The sequence below is a fragment of the Python bivittatus genome, unplaced genomic scaffold, assembly GCF_059951505.1.
Source record: "Python bivittatus isolate LINGU-HERP-01145 unplaced genomic scaffold, Pbiv_v1 ctg000020_np1212, whole genome shotgun sequence".
NCBI lineage: Eukaryota > Metazoa > Chordata > Lepidosauria > Squamata > Pythonidae > Python > Python bivittatus.
In genome coordinates, this window is record NW_028277030.1 from 96030952 (window position 1) to 96052131 (window position 21180).

Below are 21180 nucleotides of genomic sequence, written 5' to 3' on the forward strand. Positions count from 1 at the left end.
CAGCGGGACTAAACTGGCTGATTTAGAGAACCAATGCTTATTTAGTTTACTTTAGTTGTAATGACTCCCTCAACAACTGTAAAAAGTAGTTACTAATTACAAAAATTTGAAAACATTAGTGACTTTTTAATACATTTACACCTATCCCAGGCTGCAGTGGGATTTGGAACACCACTCTTCAGATAAAAGTTGAACATTGTCCTTGGAACATTCCTTTTTTTAATTGTGTTGTGTTTATAACAGTCATGTTGTCTTTTTATTATGTAACAGAGAAAAACCATTTGGCTTTCACAAGTTGCTTTTTTCTGTTTGTTTTTTCCACCCCCTGTGTTGCTTCAGTTATTTATGGAGCTTTCAATGCTTCGGTTTCAGGTGCGAGTGTCTCTCAGGTTTATGTGGTGTTCCAAAATGCGAGCCAGGCTACATCCCCCAAATAGTGTCACGTGGAGACGGAACACCTGGCAAGTGCTGTGATGTCTTTGAATGTGTCAATGGTATGTTATGTTGACAGTGTATTTGGACTAAACATTCTGAGGTACTAGTATATGAGTAACATTAGCATCTTCCTCGCTGTGCAGCAAACAAGAGCAAGTAAAAATGGCGTTTAAAAAATCGAATAGGTCCACTTTTCCTCTCATAAAATTTATGTTGCAAATCTTTTATATATAGGTTAAGTACCAGCATTTCATTACTGTCTGTTTGGGTTTTTTACTTCATATGAACTCATGGGCTTTAGCTTGCTTATAAACTCAAATAGTGAATACTGAAGAGCACACGGACACATATGCTTGGGGTTCTGAAAAAAGTACGCTACCTATAGTTTCAGCTAAAAAATAAGCCACAGGGAAGGGTGTGGGGAACCAAAAGTCTTAACTAAAAGAGTTGTGTTTTTGTGTTGTGACATGAGTCAGATCTTGCAGCTACTGATACAGATCTTTCTTATGGAGTTGTTTCCTGTACACCCTGCTTCTTCTTCACTGAAAATCAAGGAGCAAGTTAAAACTTCTGGAATGCTTCCTGAGGCAGAAGACATCTTGTCTGTTCTTCTTCTTTCTTACGTATACTGTATAAGGTCACTTTAAAATATTAAAAAGTACTTCAGACAAGTTTCATCTTAATAGATGTCAGACATCACTTAATATATATTTATCAAAGTGACTAACAAAATATAAATGTAACTTTAAAACCACAAGGCCTCTACTTGAAGAAGAAGAATTGTCATTATTCAGCTTTAGCTAAAGCGTTCTGAGTAGTACATTTTATTTCAAAGTAGCTGAAGAAAGTAGAAATCAGATTTTTTTGTTTTTATACCTATATTTCTGTTTTGTTAGTTATACATACATATACAAATACACACATTTACACACACACAAATATATTCATGCATACACGCCCACACACTTTTTGATTTATCACTGATGGAGGGCAAGCAGTCCCATTTGAATGTACAGGTAGTCCTCGCTTAGTGACCACAATTGGGACCGGTAACTCTGTCGCTAAGCACCACGGTTGCAAGCAGAAAATCACATGACTGCAATAGGCTTACAACCTAACTTCCCATTCAGTCATTAGGTGAAACATCACATGACCGCGACTTATGATTTTACTTCTACCTTCTCTATTTAACTGCTTGTCACAAGCCAGTTGTGAAGACACAAATGATGATCATGTGACCACAGGACACTGCAACAGTTGTAAATGCAAGGATTGGTTGCAAAGCTTTTTTATTTTTTTTTACACCATCTTCAAATGGTAGCTAAGTGAGGTAGTCAGTAAGTGAGGACTGCCTGTATGACCATTCCAAAATGGCTTATCAGAAATGAAAAGGCATGCTTGTGCAGGCTTCCCAACATTCCCTAGTGTCTCCTGCTATAGGGAGAGTAAATTACTGTAAAATTAACTAAAATGATAATCTGAATAAGCAGAAACAGTGACATCACACTTTAATAGAAATTATTATCAGCAAAATAAAATAACTATGCAAAATTACTATTAAGACTCAGGATTTTTTTTCCCAAAAACACTAAATTCACTTGAAGTCCTAGGACTTCTTCCTTCACCATCAAATCACTTTTGATACCTACTTAGAAGTAAATCCACTGAATTTAGTGGGGCTTTCTACCAGAGAAGTGAGCATACGACTATTGCTGCCAATCTGTAGGACAAGAATAATACCATCAGCTTTGTCAAATAGATAGAAACACTAGTTTGCACTCCTCTCTTTGTGTAGCTGAGCTACTCTGTCCATAGCCGTATACAGGATGAGAGACGAGGGCCGCATGTAAGGGGCAAGGCCCGTTCAGCTTCTCATTGCCAACCGTGTGCTGGGGACAGCAGTTTTCCAGCTCACTTGTTGGCTGACTGTAAGACATCCTGTGGAATGGAGATCTCAGTGCTGTTAAAATAACAAATACAGCTAGTTCTTGACTTACGACCGTTCGTTCAGCAACCGTTCCAAGTTATGATGGTACTGGATGAATGGTGCTTATGATTGGTCCTCGGAGTTCAGCCATCCCAGCATCCCTGTGGTCACATGATCACGATCTGGGTGCTTGGCAACCAGCTTGCACTTATGATGAGTTGCAGCTCTCCATGATCACATGATCGCCATTTGCAGCCTTCCCTGCTGGCTTCCCCAGAAAGTCAATGGGGAAGCCAGCAGGGAAGGCCGCAAGTTGCTGGGGTAAGTCTCTCTCACCCACGCACCTCCCCCAGCCCCTCTGTGCTCACACTGTGCTGGCCACTCGCACACCCTCCCTGACCTGTGCCTCTCACTCATTACCCTCATGTACCCAGCCTGCACCATACCTCCCATGCACCCTCCCCAAGCTGCACCATGCCTCTCACACATCCCCTTGCACCCACACACACTCAACCCATGCTATACCTCTTGCACAGCCTTGCACACCTGCACCGCACCTCTCACATGCCTCCTTGCACCCTCCCCGACCTGCACCATGCCTCTCATGCACCCCCTCTCTCCCTCACACACCCTCCCCAACCCACACCATGCCTTTCATGCCCTCCTTCGCACCCTGCCCCCCTCTCCCAGTAGCAGGCACTTACCTGCGTGCTGGCCTGGGACTTGCAACTTCCTGCTGGCTTCCCCACTGACTTTGATTGTGGGAAGCCAGCAGGAAGCTGCCTTAGCTAAGGATCATGGGATTCAGTTAATGGCAACAAGACTTCAGGGGTTGCCGTCACTAAGCGATGCAGTTGTGGTTTACAGCCGCATCATTTAGCTATAGAAATTCTGATCCCAGTTGCCTGTCATGAGGTCAAGGACTACCTGTATGTTCTGCTTTGCTGGAGACAGAAGCCACTCCTGTCTTCTGCTTTCATAGTTGGGTCTCTCCAATTCAGTAAATGTGTTTACCACGTCTTCCTTTGCTTCCTTAAAGTAAAAAAGCAAGGGAGGGGCTCTCCAGAAGAAAATTGGTGAAGGAAGTATGAGCTTTCCCTCGCAGTGGATCAGATTCCAGGCAGCAGCAAGAAATGCCACTCTCTGTTAGTCCCAAGGCATGTTAAAAAAGAAAAATTATAGCAAGTTGGGGACTCTCATTGCACATCAGCAGGCCCAGCATGAATGCTGTTGCTTTCATCTTTGGTAAATTCTATTGAATTAAGAGCCATCAGCTCAGTTCAGAACCCAGGTGGCTTTAGATAGTTAAAAATACTGTCTGAATGGATCCTTAATGACACAATAGTATGATGTAATCAAGTAAAATTGGATTTCTGGTAACCCTAGGCAAAGAAAATTATTCTAGTATTAATGTAATTATGAGCAGCCGGTTTGGTGTAGTGGTTAAGGCACCAGGCTAGAAACTGGGAGACCCTGAGTTCTAGTCCTGCCTTTGGCACAAAGCCAGCTGGGAGATCCTAGGCCAGTGACTCTCTAGCCCTAGGAAGCAGGTAATGGCAAACCACTTCTGAAAAACCTTGCCAAGAAAACTGCAGGCAGGGACTTGCCCAAGCAGTCACCAGGAGTCAACACCAACTCGAAGGCACATCCTTATCATCATTATCGAAATTATAAACTGTGCAAATAATTATTAATACTGTCTACCTTTAAATCCAAAATATTGAACTACTTATTTAAAATCACTTAATCAGTTATATATAACATTAATTAGATGCAAATAAAAATTATGAAAGAGTTTAGTCACTTAATATGCAAACACAAATTGGTTATGAAAGTTCTGGGGTATGAACTTAAAAATCTTACATTTCCAGGAGCATTATGCCACTAACCACCTCAAAGCTGTCTTGATCATAAGACTTTAGAAGACAAGAAGCTTGTTTTGAAGTACGCTATATAGATTATTTTAAATCTTGTAACATTTAAAATATTTTAAATACTATTTAAAATGCTGCATAATTTTTTCAAAGCAAATAGCCATTAATATAGCTGTCCAAAGAAGTAGATAGCTATAGGTGAATGGGTGCAGTGCCTTTTGTCTGACTATTTTTAAAACTACTCCAAAAGTATTTCTGTAATTTCTCGGTGTAAGAATGATAGTAAAGAAAGCAGTTCTGGTCCAGGATTGTTTATTAACTAGTGGTAATTCCATTTAAGTAAAGTTACGGTATGATATTTGACTACAAAGCAGATGTGATACCTGGAAATGGCAAGTTTATTTAAATTTCTTGTCCTATTTTTTTTCTGTAATGAATATTAATATGAACATTAAAAACAAAAAATCAGCAGTTCTAGTATCTACCTAAGGAAGCAAAGTATTCTCTGTGATAGTATAACAAAGTCAAGCTGTGCATTTTCCATTGTTTTCAGACATTACTAAATACTTTATTCCTTTTAATTTATTCATGTATTTGCAAAGTTTGTATGCTATGTCAGTCAGAGTCTCTAATTGGATTACAACTAGTTTGTATTAGAGAAATGGTAGAAAACAGGTATTGTAATACTGGGAGCAAAGGCAATTGTTGTGTGTATTGTTCTTAGCTTTGCAGTCTTTGAATTGTGGGAACAATAGCTAGTATGTACCACACTTTTCCTGCAGCTGTATTCATGTGTCCTGTCCTCATGACCCTTCAAGAAAAAAAATCTAATTGCATCATTCAAGATTTCATTCTGCATTTGATGTGGGGGCAAGATGTGTGCAAGTCTGACTGTGCATATTCACTTAGAAATTATGAGTTTAATGATGGTACAGATTGTGAGATCTGCTCCCAGTGTCAGTATATGAAGAATATAAAAGTTGTAGACATCATCCAAAGAGGACTGTGTTTTGCACCTGAGACAAAAAGAAATCCTAAAAACGAAAACATAATGATAATAAATTAAGTAATTAACAGTTTGCTGACCTTTCTTGAGACCCCTAGCCCTGCTCTAGTTTGGCAGCTGAACCCTTCAGGCTAAATTTGGGAAATAATGACACAGATTTCCCCTCCCCTCCCCCCACTTCCATTGTAGAAAACAGGAGTAGGGAGGGTTAGTCAACTACACTCAATATCTACTTGCAACCATTGGCTGTTAATGAAGAAGGCAAAGAATATGGGCAGCCCTGCTGTACGTTGCATTTCTGTTTCTTGGCCAATTGAAAATATTTCTGTGATTGTTTGATTTAGGCTTGGCAGGATATGCTGTTATAATATGCATACTGTACTTTACGGCATACTCTGATGTGTAAATTCAGCCAATGGTAGATTTTTCAATAAACTCAGCCAGTAGTCTTCCCCTGCCTTAAAAAAAAAAGAAGCGTATCTATCATAATCCATATCCCCTTTAATTATCGTTGCTCACCAGTTCCTTGTAGGAACACTACAAGTGCCACAAAATCTTTTTCTGTAGGATGAGGGATGTTCTGACAAAGTAATGAGATATATCCACACTGACATACTGTTATATATTTAAATGGAAAATATTTCAGAATCTCTGAAAACAGAAATCCAAGTTAAACAGAAATTCTGATTTCTTGTCTGAATTAGGACCAGCTAATTGCACAAAACTGAATTTCAGAAACGAAGCCTTCTGGTATTTTATTGTTCAACATCCCCATGAAAAATATCTTTTTTCCTGTTTGCTGTTTTCAGAAGTGAAGCCAGCGTGTATATTTAATAGTGTGGAATATAATGATGGAGATATGTTCCGAATGGACACTTGCCGGTTTTGTCAGTGCCAAGGTGGTGTGTCTATTTGTTTCTCGGCACAATGTGGTGAGCTACACTGCGATAGATACTATGTACCGGAAGGAGAGTGCTGTCCAGTCTGTGAAGGTAATTTTTTTTTCACTTGGCTTTAGGAATGGATGAATATTAACCTTAAAAGCTAAATATAATATACTATAGCAATAGTTAAAAGTTGATAGTGAAAGAAATTTGACACTGGTCCAACTGACATGAGTTTGGTTATTTATATATTTAATACATTTATATACAAATTTATATGCAGTACTTCTGCACAACTCTGATTAATAATGCAAAGCTTATTGTAATTTCATATAACCTCTGATGCTCATATATTTCCTATAAGAGTAGTAGTTCTGCCATTTTCCTATTAAAAGTAGACTGCATCTCATAAAGTACTACTTATAATTCATTGCTGGTAACATTTCAGAAGGATAATTTATGTTTTCTGACACTTTAAAAGCACACAGCCTTGCAGTTGTACCAATAATAATGTGGCCTTGCAGTATATCACTTTTAATCTTGACTTGATGAATTCTGAGAACTTTCAACGCGCTGTTACCAACATGGAATATATATTAATCATTGCAGGTGAATTAAACCATCTAAGATCTATTTAATTGTGGGTTTTTTGCTTTTAGATTCCATTTCTCCAATTAGTAACCCTGCAGGCTGTTATGCTAATGGTCAGATTCAAGCACATGGTGACCGCTGGAGGGAAGATGACTGTACTTTCTGCCAGTGCATCAATGGGGAGTCCCATTGTATGGCCACAGCCTGTGGACAAAGTTGCTTGAATCCTGTAAAAGTTCCAGGAGAATGTTGCCCGATGTGTGAAGGTCAGACATGGAAAAATTAATTACCTCTCTTTTTTGTGGGGAGGGAGGCATAGCTTTGATTACAGTGTTAAAAACAAAACAAAAGCCCTTCCCTTATCTAATAACAGAAAAACGTGTGCCATCAGCTTTAACTGCAATGAATAGAACTCATTTGGAGAGGAGTGAGTTTTTGTATGACTGCATTAGACGTGAGATAATACAGGCTGCTGCCGTATTATCTGCAAAACAAAGGGGGAGACATGACATTCTGTGAAAAATCTCTACATCTATAATTAAATTGAGCATTTGTTTGTGCCAGTTTTCACTATAGCCATTTTTTTCTCACTTGCTGGTGTTTCAGACCCACTTTAATTTTATTATTAAAATGTTTTTTTCACTCTGATCTGCAGTTCTCATGAAAGGAGTGATGATAACACATTGTCACGTGGTCAATCAAAGTTGATCAGGTCTCAGCCTTACTAAGGGCAGTCTTCCTTCTGCCTTACACTAAATGGGAGAAAGAAGAAGTGCATCATCCTCCTGTTGTCTCTATAGTGAATAGGAGGGATAGGAAACATCTTTTTGTCCAGGCAACTGAGCCAATTCTTTGTGCTGGCAGTTTCACTGTCCATTGACACTGTGATTCAAAACCTTTGTCCTAAGATTGGCTCTGCATCCTTACCCCTAGCATATTTCTCGTGGCAGTGGTGACATATTTGTATTATCCTCTGTTATGCAACTGACTATGTGACAGCGCTGCTGAGAGTACCTGAAGCTCTCCTATTGTGCCTACTCTGAGTAGGAAGAAAGAGGAATGCTTCTAGTTGCCCAGGAAACTGGCTGATTTGTCCTGTCGTGCCACGTTATGGGAGTTCTTCATTTTTTCTTTTAGGAGTATAAAAATCCCCAACATGAATTGCATTTCAAAATGACATGTAAAATACATAAAATGTTCTTCCTATGTTAGCTCAGCAGTAGGTTATACAATATTGAATAGGGATAGAAAAGTAGTCAGCTTTAAGTTTTCGGAATTTATTGGGTCAAAGAAGAAATGATAGATAAAACACAGTCTCTTAGGCAGTGTTTCTTAACCTTGGCAGCTTTAAGCTATGTGGACTTCAACTCCCAGAATTCCCCAGCCAGCTTGCTGGCATGGGATTATCAGTCAGAATATATTACAGGTAGTCTTTGACCTACGACCATTTGTTCAGCAACTGTTTGAACTTATGACAGTGGTGAGCAAATGGTGGTTATGACCAGTCCTCGGAGTTCCGGCCAACCCAGCACCCTGTGGTCACATATGACCATTCCAAAATGGGTTATCAGAAATGAAAAGGCATGCTTGTGCAGGCCTCCCAACATTCCCACTTAGTGTCTCCTGCTATAGGGAGAGTAAATTACTGTAAAATTAACTAAAATGATAATCTGAATAAGCAGAAACAGTGACATCACACTTTAATAGAAATTATTATCACCAAAATAGAATAACTATGCAAAGTTATTATTAAGACTCAGGATTTTTTTTCCCAAAAACACTAAATTCACTTGAAGTCCTAGGACTTCTTCCTTCACCATCAAATCACTTTTGATACCTACTTAGAAGTAAATCCACTGAATTTAGTGGGGCTTTCTACCAGAGAAGTGAGCATACGACTATTGCTGCCAATCTGTAGGACAAGAATAATACCATCAGCTTTGTCAAATAGATAGAAACACTAGTTTGCACTCCTCTCTTTGTGTAGCTGAGCTACTCTGTCCATAGCCGTATACAGGATGAGAGACAAGGGCCGCATGTAAGGGGCAAGGCCCGTTCAGCTTCTCATTGCCAACCGTGTGCTGGGGAGAGCAGTTTTCCAGCTCACTTGTTGGCTGACTGTAAGACATCCTGTGGAATGGAGATCTCAGTGCTGTTAAAATAACAAATACAGCTAGTTCTTGACTTACGACCGTTCGTTCAGCAACCGTTCCAAGTTATGATGGTACTGAATGAATGGTGCTTATGACTGGTCCTCGGAGTTCAGCCGTCCCAGCATCCCTGCAGTGACATGATTGTGATCTGGGTGCTTGGCAACCGGTTCGCACTTATGGTGAGTTGCAGCTCTCCATGATCACGTGACTACCATTTGCAACCTTCCCTGCCAGCTTCCCCAAAAAGTCAATGGGGAAGCCAGTAGGGAAGGTCGCATGTTGCTCCCACCCGCACACCCTCCCCCAGCCCCTCTGTGCTCCCACTGCACCAGCCACTCATGCACCCCCACGCACCCACCCCAACGCTTGCTGCTCTCTTGCACCCTTGTGCTCTCCCGTGCACTCTCCCATACCCGGGCCACCCCTTCCCAACCTGCATGGCGCACCTCACACACCCTCCCCAACCCATGCAGCACCTTTTCTGCACCCTCCCCAACCTGCACCATGCCTCTCATGCACCCCTCGCACTCTTGTGCTCTCTCCCTGTGCCGTGCCTCTAACACAGCCTCTCTGACCCTCTCCCACCCGGCAGCAGCCAATTTCCTGCCTGCTTCCCCACTGACTTTGATTGTGGAAAGCCGGCAGGAAGTTGCCTCGCCTAACAACCATGAGATTCAGTTAACGATGGCAACTGGGACTGCAGGGATTGCCATCACTAAGTGATGTAGTTTACGACCACATTGCTTAGCAATGGAAATTCTGGTCCCAATTGCCATCGTTAGGCAAGGACTACCTGTAGTACTACTCTTGAATCTTAGATCTAAGAGAGATTTATTTATTTATCAAATTTGTATGGCAACCCATCTCACAAAAAGTGACTCTGGGCGGCATACAACAATCAAATAAAACAACAATATAAAAACAATTATAAAAATAGAAACAATCATTATTAAAAATTAAATTACTCTTAAAAATTAAAATACATAAACCACAAAGCATGGAGAGAGTGAGTATATCAACCACAATAGGGAAGCCATCTTAGGATGTCACTGGTTCCCTGGGACCCCCACGCTTCATTTTTGACCCCCAAACACCAGTTCTCTGGTACCCCCAAGGTATCTAATAAGTCAGAATTGGCTTGATTATAGTGTCATTGTAAAACTCTTAAGAAGTGTTCACTGATTCTGAAAGTGAAAATGACATTTTCTAAGTAATCCCCCACATTTTCCATTTTTCAGGCTTCAGAAAATACATATTTTCAGTTTTCCATACTGTGCTTGGGTCTCACACACACAAAAAAATAATAAAATAGCTGTACTAGCAGCTATTCAGTGACCCAGTTTATGAAAGCTAGTGATAGATCATGAGTCCTTTACATTCTTTAACCTTAGAGCTCTCTTCCTGACTAATTTTTCTCATTGACCGTGACTTTGTTACTTTGGTTTCTTGCCTGAATGCTTAAGGGAAATTCATAGCAACTTGCCACTTGAGATGTAACTCATTCATGTGGTCATACAGCCTCTTACTGGAAAGGACAGGCAATCAAATGTAGAGACTGGAATCCAGCAGTATAGAAATGTTTTTTTTGATATTATCTATCTTTTGAAAATGGTGAACCTGCATTGCCCTTCATATTAAAAACAGATTCTGAATGGGCTCTTTCTTTTTAATAAAGAATAGGATTCAACTAATCTCTCTTCCGAGATTTACTATATTCAGATCTTTTCTAAGAAAGGTTCCTAGAATCCTTTTTCGACCTCTATGATTTTATAAACTCCATACTTGTATTTCTTCTGTAAAGAGTTAATCAAAAGATAAAGCTAAGCAATGCAGTTCTAAAATATTTTGTTGCTGCATTAGGAATTGGGACACCAGGAAGGAAATTCTCTACAGCTGAACTTGGAACTAGTATTTTTCATGTAATGAACTCAGGGAAAAGAAAAGCTGTCTGGAATGCTAACTATGAAGATGGAAAACATTTAGTCACCCTTGGAATGATATGAATGTTTTTCCAGGAAGCTTAAGTAAACGCATATTCTGTAGCTCAGAAGGCAGTATTTAACTTTTTTGGAAGTTAGACAATGTTCCACAAAGAACACGGAAGTTTAAAAAGATCATTAAAAATAGTTTTGTCAGGGGCAAACAAACTATTTAGTTAGCTAAATATTTCTGCTTATTTTTGGACATTTGACATTATTTTTAAATAATGCAAAGATATTTTAAAAATGTTTAAAGAAACATTTGCAACTATAACTCAAATTTAATGGTACCCTATATGAAAATGATGTCTTGTACAAGGATATATTCCAAATTTTGTCAGTGTTGTATGCCGTGCTGCACTACCAAGAATTGCTTTTCAGGAGTATGGAAGAGTGAACAGATATTGGGATCTGCCTATTTACCATTTTAAACTATAAAACCAGAGTAAGGGTTGCTGTTACAGTATATTATTAATTTTAAGCAACTCTAATAATTATATTTCTTACGTTGTAAACATAAATTATATGTTTCATTACTTTTGACTTCCCCTGCCAAAAACTTTCAGTTCTTTTTCTTCTCATGAACAGAAATAATTGTTGTTAGGGAATGCAAAATACTGTGGGAGTCACTTAATAACTTTCCAGATGCCTGAAAATGAATACATGTCTGTGTATGTATTAAGGCTTTTGCTAGCCTGAATAGGAGAAATACCTATAAAGCTTATACAGTGGAAACACACTACTGTGGTTTCAATACTAAGACCTAGAATCTTAATGCAACATCAGAAAGCTTACCTATACATGGAGTAATAACAGAGGGGAAAATTGATGAGATTTCCAGGAAAATACAGACTTTGGAATTTTGGTGACATTTGTACTGCAAACAAGCACAACTTATGATCAGCTATGCCAAATGGCAATATAGTGGCCTTTCAGGGTTTTTCTTTTGGGGGGAGTAGCCAAAAGAACAAGAAGCTTGATGAGTTCTTTGAACTGTAGGCTGCATTTGACTTGAGTTCCAAGTTGCACAGCTTGCAAACAATCATTCTGGACACAGCACATTTATTATGCAAAACAGATTGCCCAAATGCTTTTCCTGTGCAGTATTAGCTAAGAACCAAGTTCTGGAACAAGGTTGCCAAAGGTAGCAGAAGCCAGTGAAAAATCAGCTGATGAAGTAGAGCAAGATAAGATTTCCATCTCATCCAGAAGGAAGCAGGAATGTCAGAAAAGAGAACTAGAAAATACATGAATCAGAAGAAAAAGGATAAGTCAGGGAACCCTGAAAAAAGGAGCTGAAGTTTCTGCTTGCCCATTCACTCTATATTAGTTGTGGCTGTGCTCATGAAGGTAAGTTGGGAGGAAACAGGGATAAGTTTTTGTACTAAGCTTTTGAGTAGACAGTAGTTTCTGCCTGCTTCACTGTTTAGTGTGAAATGACAGATTTCAACTCATCTAAACGTTCTTTGTGCATATCAAATGACTTGTAAGAGTGAAGGAGGGCATCATATTTTATTCTGGATTTAAAATCAAGTGAAAGATATACCTCTCAAAAGGAACCCAAGGTGTGTTGCAATAGCCCAGGGTGTATAGCCCATTCATTACCTCTATAGGTCTTGCTACTCACCTGCCAACTCTAGTGTTTTGAACAACCGTACAAATCCCTTCCCTGCCTATTCTGCTAATGAATGAGAAAGCAAAGTTGAGTGATGCTCTCTTTCTATTCAGTTGATAAAATTGAGCAAACCTACACATACGATGATCAGGAGTATGTATTGTTTGGGAGAATGCAACTATTATTTGAATAGTTCCCCAGTAAGTTAAGTTGAAAATTCAATGTGATCTCCTCTATTCCTATCCCTTACTATTCCTTCAGTCATAATACTTTGCATTATTTCTCCTAAGTCTTCCTGTTGGGTGCTAGATTTCTTCTAGGAAAAAGCCTTCTGGAAAGAGAAGTTAGATTGCCCAGTTTACTAAATCAGAGGAGTTCAGCTAACTATTTAATACCTCCTTTATTCAAAACTGAAGAAATGTTGCAGAACTGGAGAAACTCCTCCTCTTTTTTTTTTTTTCCTGAAATTTGTTTTGTGAGGCATTGATACAAAGTTCTGTTTGTGCTAATTGGCTTTTATATTCTAGAACAGGTGGAACAGATAATTTCCTCTTTCCCATATCTTGGCAAAGACCATGAGTAAATAAAACTTTCTCTCTCACTTACTCTGTTTTCACATTGAACATTCTGTGTGTGTGAGAGAGAAAGAGACTTTATGCATTTTTATAATATAAAAAGTATGTACACTGGTTGCTTAGCAATGACAAAAAGACAACCAAAACCTAATTGATAATAAATAATTATCAACTATGTTGGCAGGTTAGAATTAATTAGTCAAGTAGAAAACAGATGGAGCATATAGTGATAGGTTTAACTGAAATCCATTCAATGAAAGGCAATAAAAATGGTTACAGTTTGAAAAGCCTAAATGAACATCAAGATTAATTAGAGGTGGTAACTGATTAATGCTTGTTTTCAATACAGCATGATCTGATTGGACAAATTATTTGAAGGGTTTTGGACTAAGAATTCTATGTAAACAAAGAAACTATATAGTTCCAAGGCAATGTACTTAGCACTCCTGAGTTGTCTAAAAAGTGATCTTGGTTTACTGAAAAACTTAGGAACGCATAGGGAATTTGAATCTCTTCTGGTGATTGCCATTACATCTCTTAGAACTTTGTAGAGTCTGGTCTGCTCTTCTGATAGGACTCTTCTTCACCAGTGTAACATTCTTGTAAATAGATGCAGGTTCTAAAAAGTTCAAGATGCTCTGTAATATAGTGTATAAAATGTGTAATGAGGCAAGCAGATTTATATTGTGTAATTCTATTGACTCAAATAGAGAATTGTAGACTAGTTTATAATAAATGATATTTTATTATTTATTAGCACAAAATATATAATAGGGGCAGAAAAATGGAAAACCAGCATTATGAGTATTCATGGGTAGGGCTATCAAACAGTTTCAGCTCTGTTAATATGTGTATGGTGACCTACACTGATAGAATTGTTCAGCAAACCATATTTAAAGAAAGGAAAAGCTGAAATAGAAATTAAACTTTACTTTTAGCATACTTAAAATTCTTTTCCGATTAAAAAATCAAATTGTTGGATGTTTACAAAAGCTATGTGAGTCACTGGATTAAAGGATTCACTGACTCTATTAAATGAAACCTGAATCTACAATAATAACAAGTAGTTGTTTAAACTGTTACTTTAATCATCTTAAAATAGCTATAAATTTAAATAAAACGTCAACATTAACTTACATTGTTGAATACTACAGTGTGAATGAAAACTTTCCATTTAGATTCTTTTTTCAAAATGTTTTGGGCTTAGGAAATAATTTTAATGGATGTCTGTCATAATTACATTTACAGTAACACATTAACACATTTGTGTGCATGCTTATTATCTGTATCTAATATTAATGTTAATTGATAGTATTCTTTTCTTATATTCTGCCATTTCTACAATGTACAGTAGTGAAAAGTAATTTTCTGTGTATTGTCTCTTCATCTGTTCACTCAGTCTTTCTCCTGCAGTTTGTCAAGGACAGCACTGAAAGGGTAACCTAGATCATATGACCATATGTGCTTTTTCAAACTTTGTCTGTTCAAATAGCTAGAAGCCTGATTGTAGCTGGCTTTATTTGTTGAGTCTTGTTCAGTGAAGTGCGAAGAGCTGTGGGGGTGTTTGTTTTGTTTTGTTTTAAAAGCTACATTTTTGTGGGGGGTGGGAAATGAAATTATTTCTTTTGTTCTCTTTTTCAGCTTATTGGGACTCAGGCATGCATATAAAATTGCTGTATCTCAAGAGGTATCTTTGTGGATGGAAGAAGATAATGATAAACTTGTTTAAAAATTGCATATAAAGAAACTGAATATACTGGGAGTAGTTATAGAATATTTCAAATATTACAAAGGAAGGGTCCACAATAATTTTTCTGGTAGCATAGATATTCTGACGTATGATTCAAGGAAAAATCTATGATTATCTTTCCAATTTTTAGAAATAACAAACAATGCCATAATTTGAAAAACAGGAGCACAAACTATCAGTTGATGACAGTTTCAAAGAGCTAAATATATGTGGTTTGTTTACTGATGATGATTTATAGATATTAGATATGAATATTGCTTTATAGATAGATATGAATTTGTATACATATTATATGCTATATCGTAACCCCCAAATTATATATACATACAGTATAGAGAGAGAATAAGAATAGCATCCAATACAAACTTTCAACACTGATTCAGACTTCCCATAGGATTTGGAAAAGACAGGTCAGGAGACATCTCCAGTTCAATAAGCTTTTTCTCTCCTTGATGGGGGGGGGGGGACATAATAAAAATTCACTATGAGTGTTAAAAGCTGGTGTATGGGGCTACCTGGTGCCTGGATGAAGATGACACCCAGCTCTCCCTGTTCATTCCATAGTGAGACAGTGAAGGTACTTGATTAGCATGTGGCATTAATAACAGATTAAGAAGATCAAGAAACTGAGAAAATACTGATATTTATGGATGATTCTTTGCATCAGAATAGTGGGGGAAACGGCCTGTCCTAGATTGGATTCTACTTCCATCTAAAGGCATATATATTTAGTTTGGGGATATACTTGGATCTACCTTTATAACTGAAGATGTTCAGGGGCTACAGTGGCTGGTAATGTCTTAGCTCAGGCTGGTTTACCAGCTACAACTTTCATGGACAAAGATAACATGGTTACACATGCTTTAGTAGTGTCACGTTAGATGGCTGTAATGTACTTTATGTGGCACTATCCTCATTCACAGTTCAAAGATTCTCCCTGAGCCTCATGTCACTTGGGTACTGGGCACTGCAGTGTGATAGGACCACATTATCTACTGAGATTAGACACCATCATTGGTCTTCAGTATTATTCCCTTTATATAATGTATGGCCCCCGCAATATTTGATGCATGTTTTATACTTCTGTAATATGGCTTGGCTTTTCTCTCCATTTGTTTAACCTGATAGATGTTATTAAGCATTATGTATGTGTAGAAATATTTGATATTACTTTTTCATTTATGTGGCGCCTGCCTTTTTAGCAACTGATACAATCCATTTCTTTATTTTCTAAATTTCGAATTCGTCTGATGTATCTTACATACACTTTTCAAAATTCTTTTGGAATTCAGAAAGCTTTTCAGAACTCAACAACGACTAGACATTAGCCATATTTACTCCGACATCCTGAGTAAGCATTTACCCTTACAGAAATATTCCACTTTTTTATGCAGAAGTTTCTGCAATACAAGTTAATGTATGGCTGCTTCATAAAACATGAATATTTTATAATATGTTTACTAAGTTAGTTAATTCATTCTACTACATTGTTTGCAGAAATACTCATATTGTTCTAAAAACAGAACTGTATCTTGTTGCAAATTAAAATATTTAGTTTTGCAAATGGAAAATTTATGTTAGGAGAGATATTTATTTTGCTTAAAAGTACTTGCAACAGATAGATGTTTAATTTCTTATATGAAACAGTTTGAAAGATCAGAATTTTTTGCTACGTAAATACTTAATTGGACCTAAAGTCCCTGTAAATATTTGATTGGTTTACCTACCTAAAGCTTCTTAACTTGATTTCAGATTCAGGGAGCCTTTCTGTTAACTTTTAGCTTGTTTGAAATATACTATAATTATATATATACTGTAATTCCAACCTCAAATTGGTATTCTAAAGGATGCTAATGAACAAATAACTGATGCAGACAAGATCAAACAAAGATGGAAGAAATATACTGTGCTGACATTCTGCACAGTAGAGATGACAATACCCAAGATATTGCAGAAAATAATCCCTTTTTACAAGAACCTCTAAGGACTGGAAGGTGAAGCTAGATCAGCACCTCGGCCATTACCAGGTCAGAAGACTACACAAACTGAGTTACAGAAATATGGCAAGTAACAGAAAAAGAACTGAGTATGGTTCCAAGCAAACTATACCAGCAACTCTGGAGAATAACACTTTGGACAACAGTTTGCAAGAGGTCAGTTTATATACCAGTATCAAAGAGAAGAGACTTAACAGAGCATGCAAACTACTGCAGAATATCCTCAATTTCACATGCTAGCGAAATTATGCTTAGAATCATCCCAACATAGATTAGAGCCCTACATGGAAAAGAAATGCCAGACATTCAAGCTGATTTTAGGAAAGATCAAGGAACAAGAGACATTACTGTTGATGCATTCTGAATAATTGAGAAAATCAAAGAATACCAATAACAAAATCAATACATGTTTCATTGACTACAAAAAGACATTTGATTACATCAACTGTGTCAAGCTGTGGAATGTTCTTAGGAAAATCTGAATCCCAGAACATTTCATTGTCCTCGTATAAACCTATAAACAGGATAGGAAGGCACAGTACAGACAGAACATGATGGATCTGACTGGCTCTAGATTGGCAAAGGAGTGAGAAAAGGCTGTATAGTCTCTCCTTATTTATTCAACCTAGATGCTGAACATACATTGAGGGAGGATGGATTGGAAGATTAGCGTGGTTTTAAAATTGGAGGAATAACCTGCTCTGTGGTGATGATCATATTCTGATAGCTGAAAATGCAAATGGTCTACAAGCTCTAGTAATAAAAGTCAAGAAACACCATGAGAAAATGGGCCTGAGTTTAAATACAAATATAAAGAAGACCAAACTAAGGATAGCAGGGCCAGCAATCAGCCTTAGATTTTGACAATGAAGATATTGAAGTGGTGGATAGCTTCTGTCTAAAGGAACCAGTAGTCAAGAAATACACCATGGCTAACACTTGGTAAGGTAGCAGTGAAAGTCTTGGAAAAGATATTCCAATTCCGTGATGTATATCTGAGAATTGTGCACACAATGATTCTCCCTGTGACACTGCAGAAAAAAAAGTTGGACTTTAAAGAACCAGAATAGAAAGAGTATTGAAGCTTTTGAACTGTGGTGTTGGAGAAGACTCCTGATAGTAGTATGCGTAGCCAAGAAAACAAACAGATGAACTATAGAACAAATCAATCCAGAGTTCTCATTCAAGGCAGAAATGACCAAGCTCAGGTTATCATAATTTGGGCACATTATGCAAAGATGCAGCTCTCTTGAAGAGTCCATAATTCTGGGAAAAGTCTAAAGAAAAAGAGTAAAAGATGACGGCCAGCAAGGCGAAGGGACTTAATTACAATGGCAGTGGGTGCATCATCAGAAGATCTGAAGGGCCAGGATAGCAACAGATTATTCTAGTGAAGACCTATCATGTTGCTGAGGATCAACACTGACTTGATGGCAGATAATCACATAATTTGGGGGTGGCCATTTATCTATATGACTGCAAACTTTTAAACTATTGTACTCAGATTAATAAACCATCAGTGCTGAGCTAGCTTTTGGAAATTGGACCAAACAAAATGAATTTTATATTCATTTAAATTCTGTCATAATTGCTGAAATATTATTAAACTGTTTCTATAGTTTTTATTACAATATAGAATGCTGAAGCAAAATTGAAGGGTCTGTCTGATTGATAATGATTTTACTAATGCACTTCCTTTCCTAACTTCAGTTAGTAATGCTTCTTGGTAGATCTAATTGAATCCAAAAGCTCTATCTAATTTTCAGCATTGATCAAGTCAATAAGATTTTTTCATGAATAATTTCTGCTGCCCCTTTCTTTCAGAAACTCTAAGGCTCTTAATTACCTCTAGGTTATAATTAGCACATAAAGCATTCTCTATTTTTTTTCCCCATAAATCTGTTACTTGAATACTGGCAAGCAATTTGTAACATGTTTTGTTTGTTTTAAAAAAAACCTACTCATTAAAAATAATTCTAATGCAAGGGCAAGGGTAACTCAAGATAAAAACAATATAGCCGTATATAGTTACCAATAGTAACAGCTTAAAAGATTACAGCAAACTCAAACCAAGTTGCTCAAAATTTAAAAATGGATAAACAAGTCTTTAGTATGCCCACACTGCTATTTATGTAAAAGAAAAAGCAGTCCCTTGGTTAACTGGGTCCTATTACTAACTGTGGTAGTAATAACCTGAAACTGAATACACTTAAGACCGTGGAGATGATTGTGGACTTTAGGAAGAATCCTTCTCCTATTCCTCCCCTTACTATACTTAACAGTCTAGTATCAGTGGTAGAGTCCTTCAGGTTCCTGGGCTCTATACTTTCCCAAGACCTGAAATGGACGTATAACATTACAGCCATTATTAAAAAGGCACAGCAAAGGATGTTTTTCCTGCGGCAACTTAGGAAGTTTAAATTATCCCAGGAGCTCTTGGTGCAGTTTTACAGGGGAATCATTGAGTCTGTTATCTGCTCCTCTATAACTGGTTTGGTTCTGCAACCAAACAGGACAGACTCAGACTCCAACGAATAGTTAAGTCTGCAGAAAGGATCATTGCAATCCATCTGCCTTCTGTAGAAGAACTATATACTGTGAGGGTCAAAAGGAGGGCAGAGAGGATATCTGCAGACTCTTCTCATCCTGGGTACAATCTGTTCCAACTTCTTCCTTCAGGACGGCGCCATAGAGCTCCTTATGTTAAAACATCCAGACATCAGAATAGTTTTTTCCCTCGTGCCATTGCTTTGCTGAATACCATGTGATCTTTTTTTTGCTCTTATCCAAACGCACCGTTGATTTTGCTGTTATCACCGAAGATAAATTCCTTGTGTATGTTTTATACTTGGCCATTAAAGTATTGGTATTGGTAAACTCTGTTGGGCTTTTATTAATGAACACGAGTATTTTAAAGTTGATTTGGAAGCATGTGGGCCACTAGGGCAACTCTACAGGTGTAACATGTTCCTAGCATTTTAACTCTGTTAGCAACCTTACCAATGCATTAGTTGCAGCTTCTGAGCCACTTTTCAAGGCAGCTCTACTTACAAGCTATTGCAATAGTCAGCCGTGACAGGAAGTATCATAAGTGGTTAACCCAGCCATATCTGACAAAGGGCTCATGTCATAGAAGTTACTTGTGTCTCCATTAATAGCAATGGTTCTAAATCTAGAAGAACTCCTATGATACCTATGTCTATGATGGAAGTGTCAGGAGTAGTACAGTTAACAGGAAGTAGGGTTTCATTTCAGGCCTTTAAAGAAATAGTCTATATACCCATGCCATAGATATTCTGCAAATTAGTAAGTGTAGCAAATTACAGCAAAGGTCAATTAAATATTCCTGTTTTAATTTGTTCAAGCAACATTTCCATTAGTGACTTTTAGAATGTAACTAGACAACCCGTGACCCATTGGATTCACATTTCAGAAGTGATATTTCCTTACCTAAACAGAGAAACAGAATGACCAAGGGCAAAAAAGCAGTGGGAACAGGATCACCTTTGACTTCCCAATTAAGTTTCCTTGTGGAAGGCTGTCAGGGAGTGTCAAAAATCTTCCTTCCTTCCTTCCTTCCTCCCTCCCTCCCTCCCTTCCTTCCACCATGTTACTTCCTCTCTCCCTCTTGTGCACTCCCATGCACCCACACACACCATCCCCGACTGCACCGCACCCTCCCGACCCGCACGGCACCTTTCACGCATCCCCTCACACCCCTGCACACCCTTCCCAACCCACACAGCACCTCTTGTGCACCCTTCCCTCCCCCACCCGGCAGCAGTCACTTACCTGCCTGCTGGTCTTGGACTTACAACTTCCTACTGGCTTCCCCTCTGACTTGCTTGTGGGGAGCTAGCATGGAGCAGTCATGATTAAGTTTAGATTTCCTTCCAGTTTCCCCACTGACTTGTGGGAAGCTGTCAGGGAGCATTGGAAATGACGATCACCTGACTGTGGCTGACCACGGCAGTGTGGCGGTGCTGAAATTTGCCAAATTTTGGGATGGGATTTTGGACGCATTCTGTAAATGCATCCTGTAAGTTAGCCCATTTGAGGTATCTTGGTTGAAAAATTGTTACCTTATGATGCACCATTTCCACCCAATTGAAGGTTACAAACAGAGAGACATAAGAGTTTTAGTAGTATATAGATATGGTATTTCTTATGTATATACTTTCTTATGTACAGTATATCAAAGATTTATAGTTCATAACCATTTGTTCCCTTTTTCACTAGAGCCAACCTACATCACAATAGGTCCACCCACATGTCCTGCTCTGGTGAACTGTACACTAAAAGAGACAGACTGTGTTTATGACTTCAAAGTAGATCAAAATGGTTGTCGCATCTGCCAGTGCAAAACTAGTAAGTACAAATGCTATACTCAATTA

The 21180-nt window shown here is 38.1% G+C and overlaps 1 protein-coding gene across 2 annotated transcripts in view; it reads left to right on the forward strand.

The window, feature by feature from the left end:
* Nucleotides 1–21180, forward strand: part of CRIM1 (cysteine rich transmembrane BMP regulator 1) — a 151175-nt gene that overhangs the window by 99535 nt on the left and 30460 nt on the right. For both annotated transcript variants that reach the window (XM_088144528.1, XM_088144537.1), the window contains 4 exons: nucleotides 373–494; nucleotides 6052–6234; nucleotides 6786–6983; nucleotides 21026–21154. In XM_088144528.1, coding sequence (XP_088000654.1) covers nucleotides 373–494; nucleotides 6052–6234; nucleotides 6786–6983; nucleotides 21026–21154 — 632 coding nt within the window. The remainder of the gene's footprint in view (nucleotides 1–372; nucleotides 495–6051; nucleotides 6235–6785; nucleotides 6984–21025; nucleotides 21155–21180) is intronic.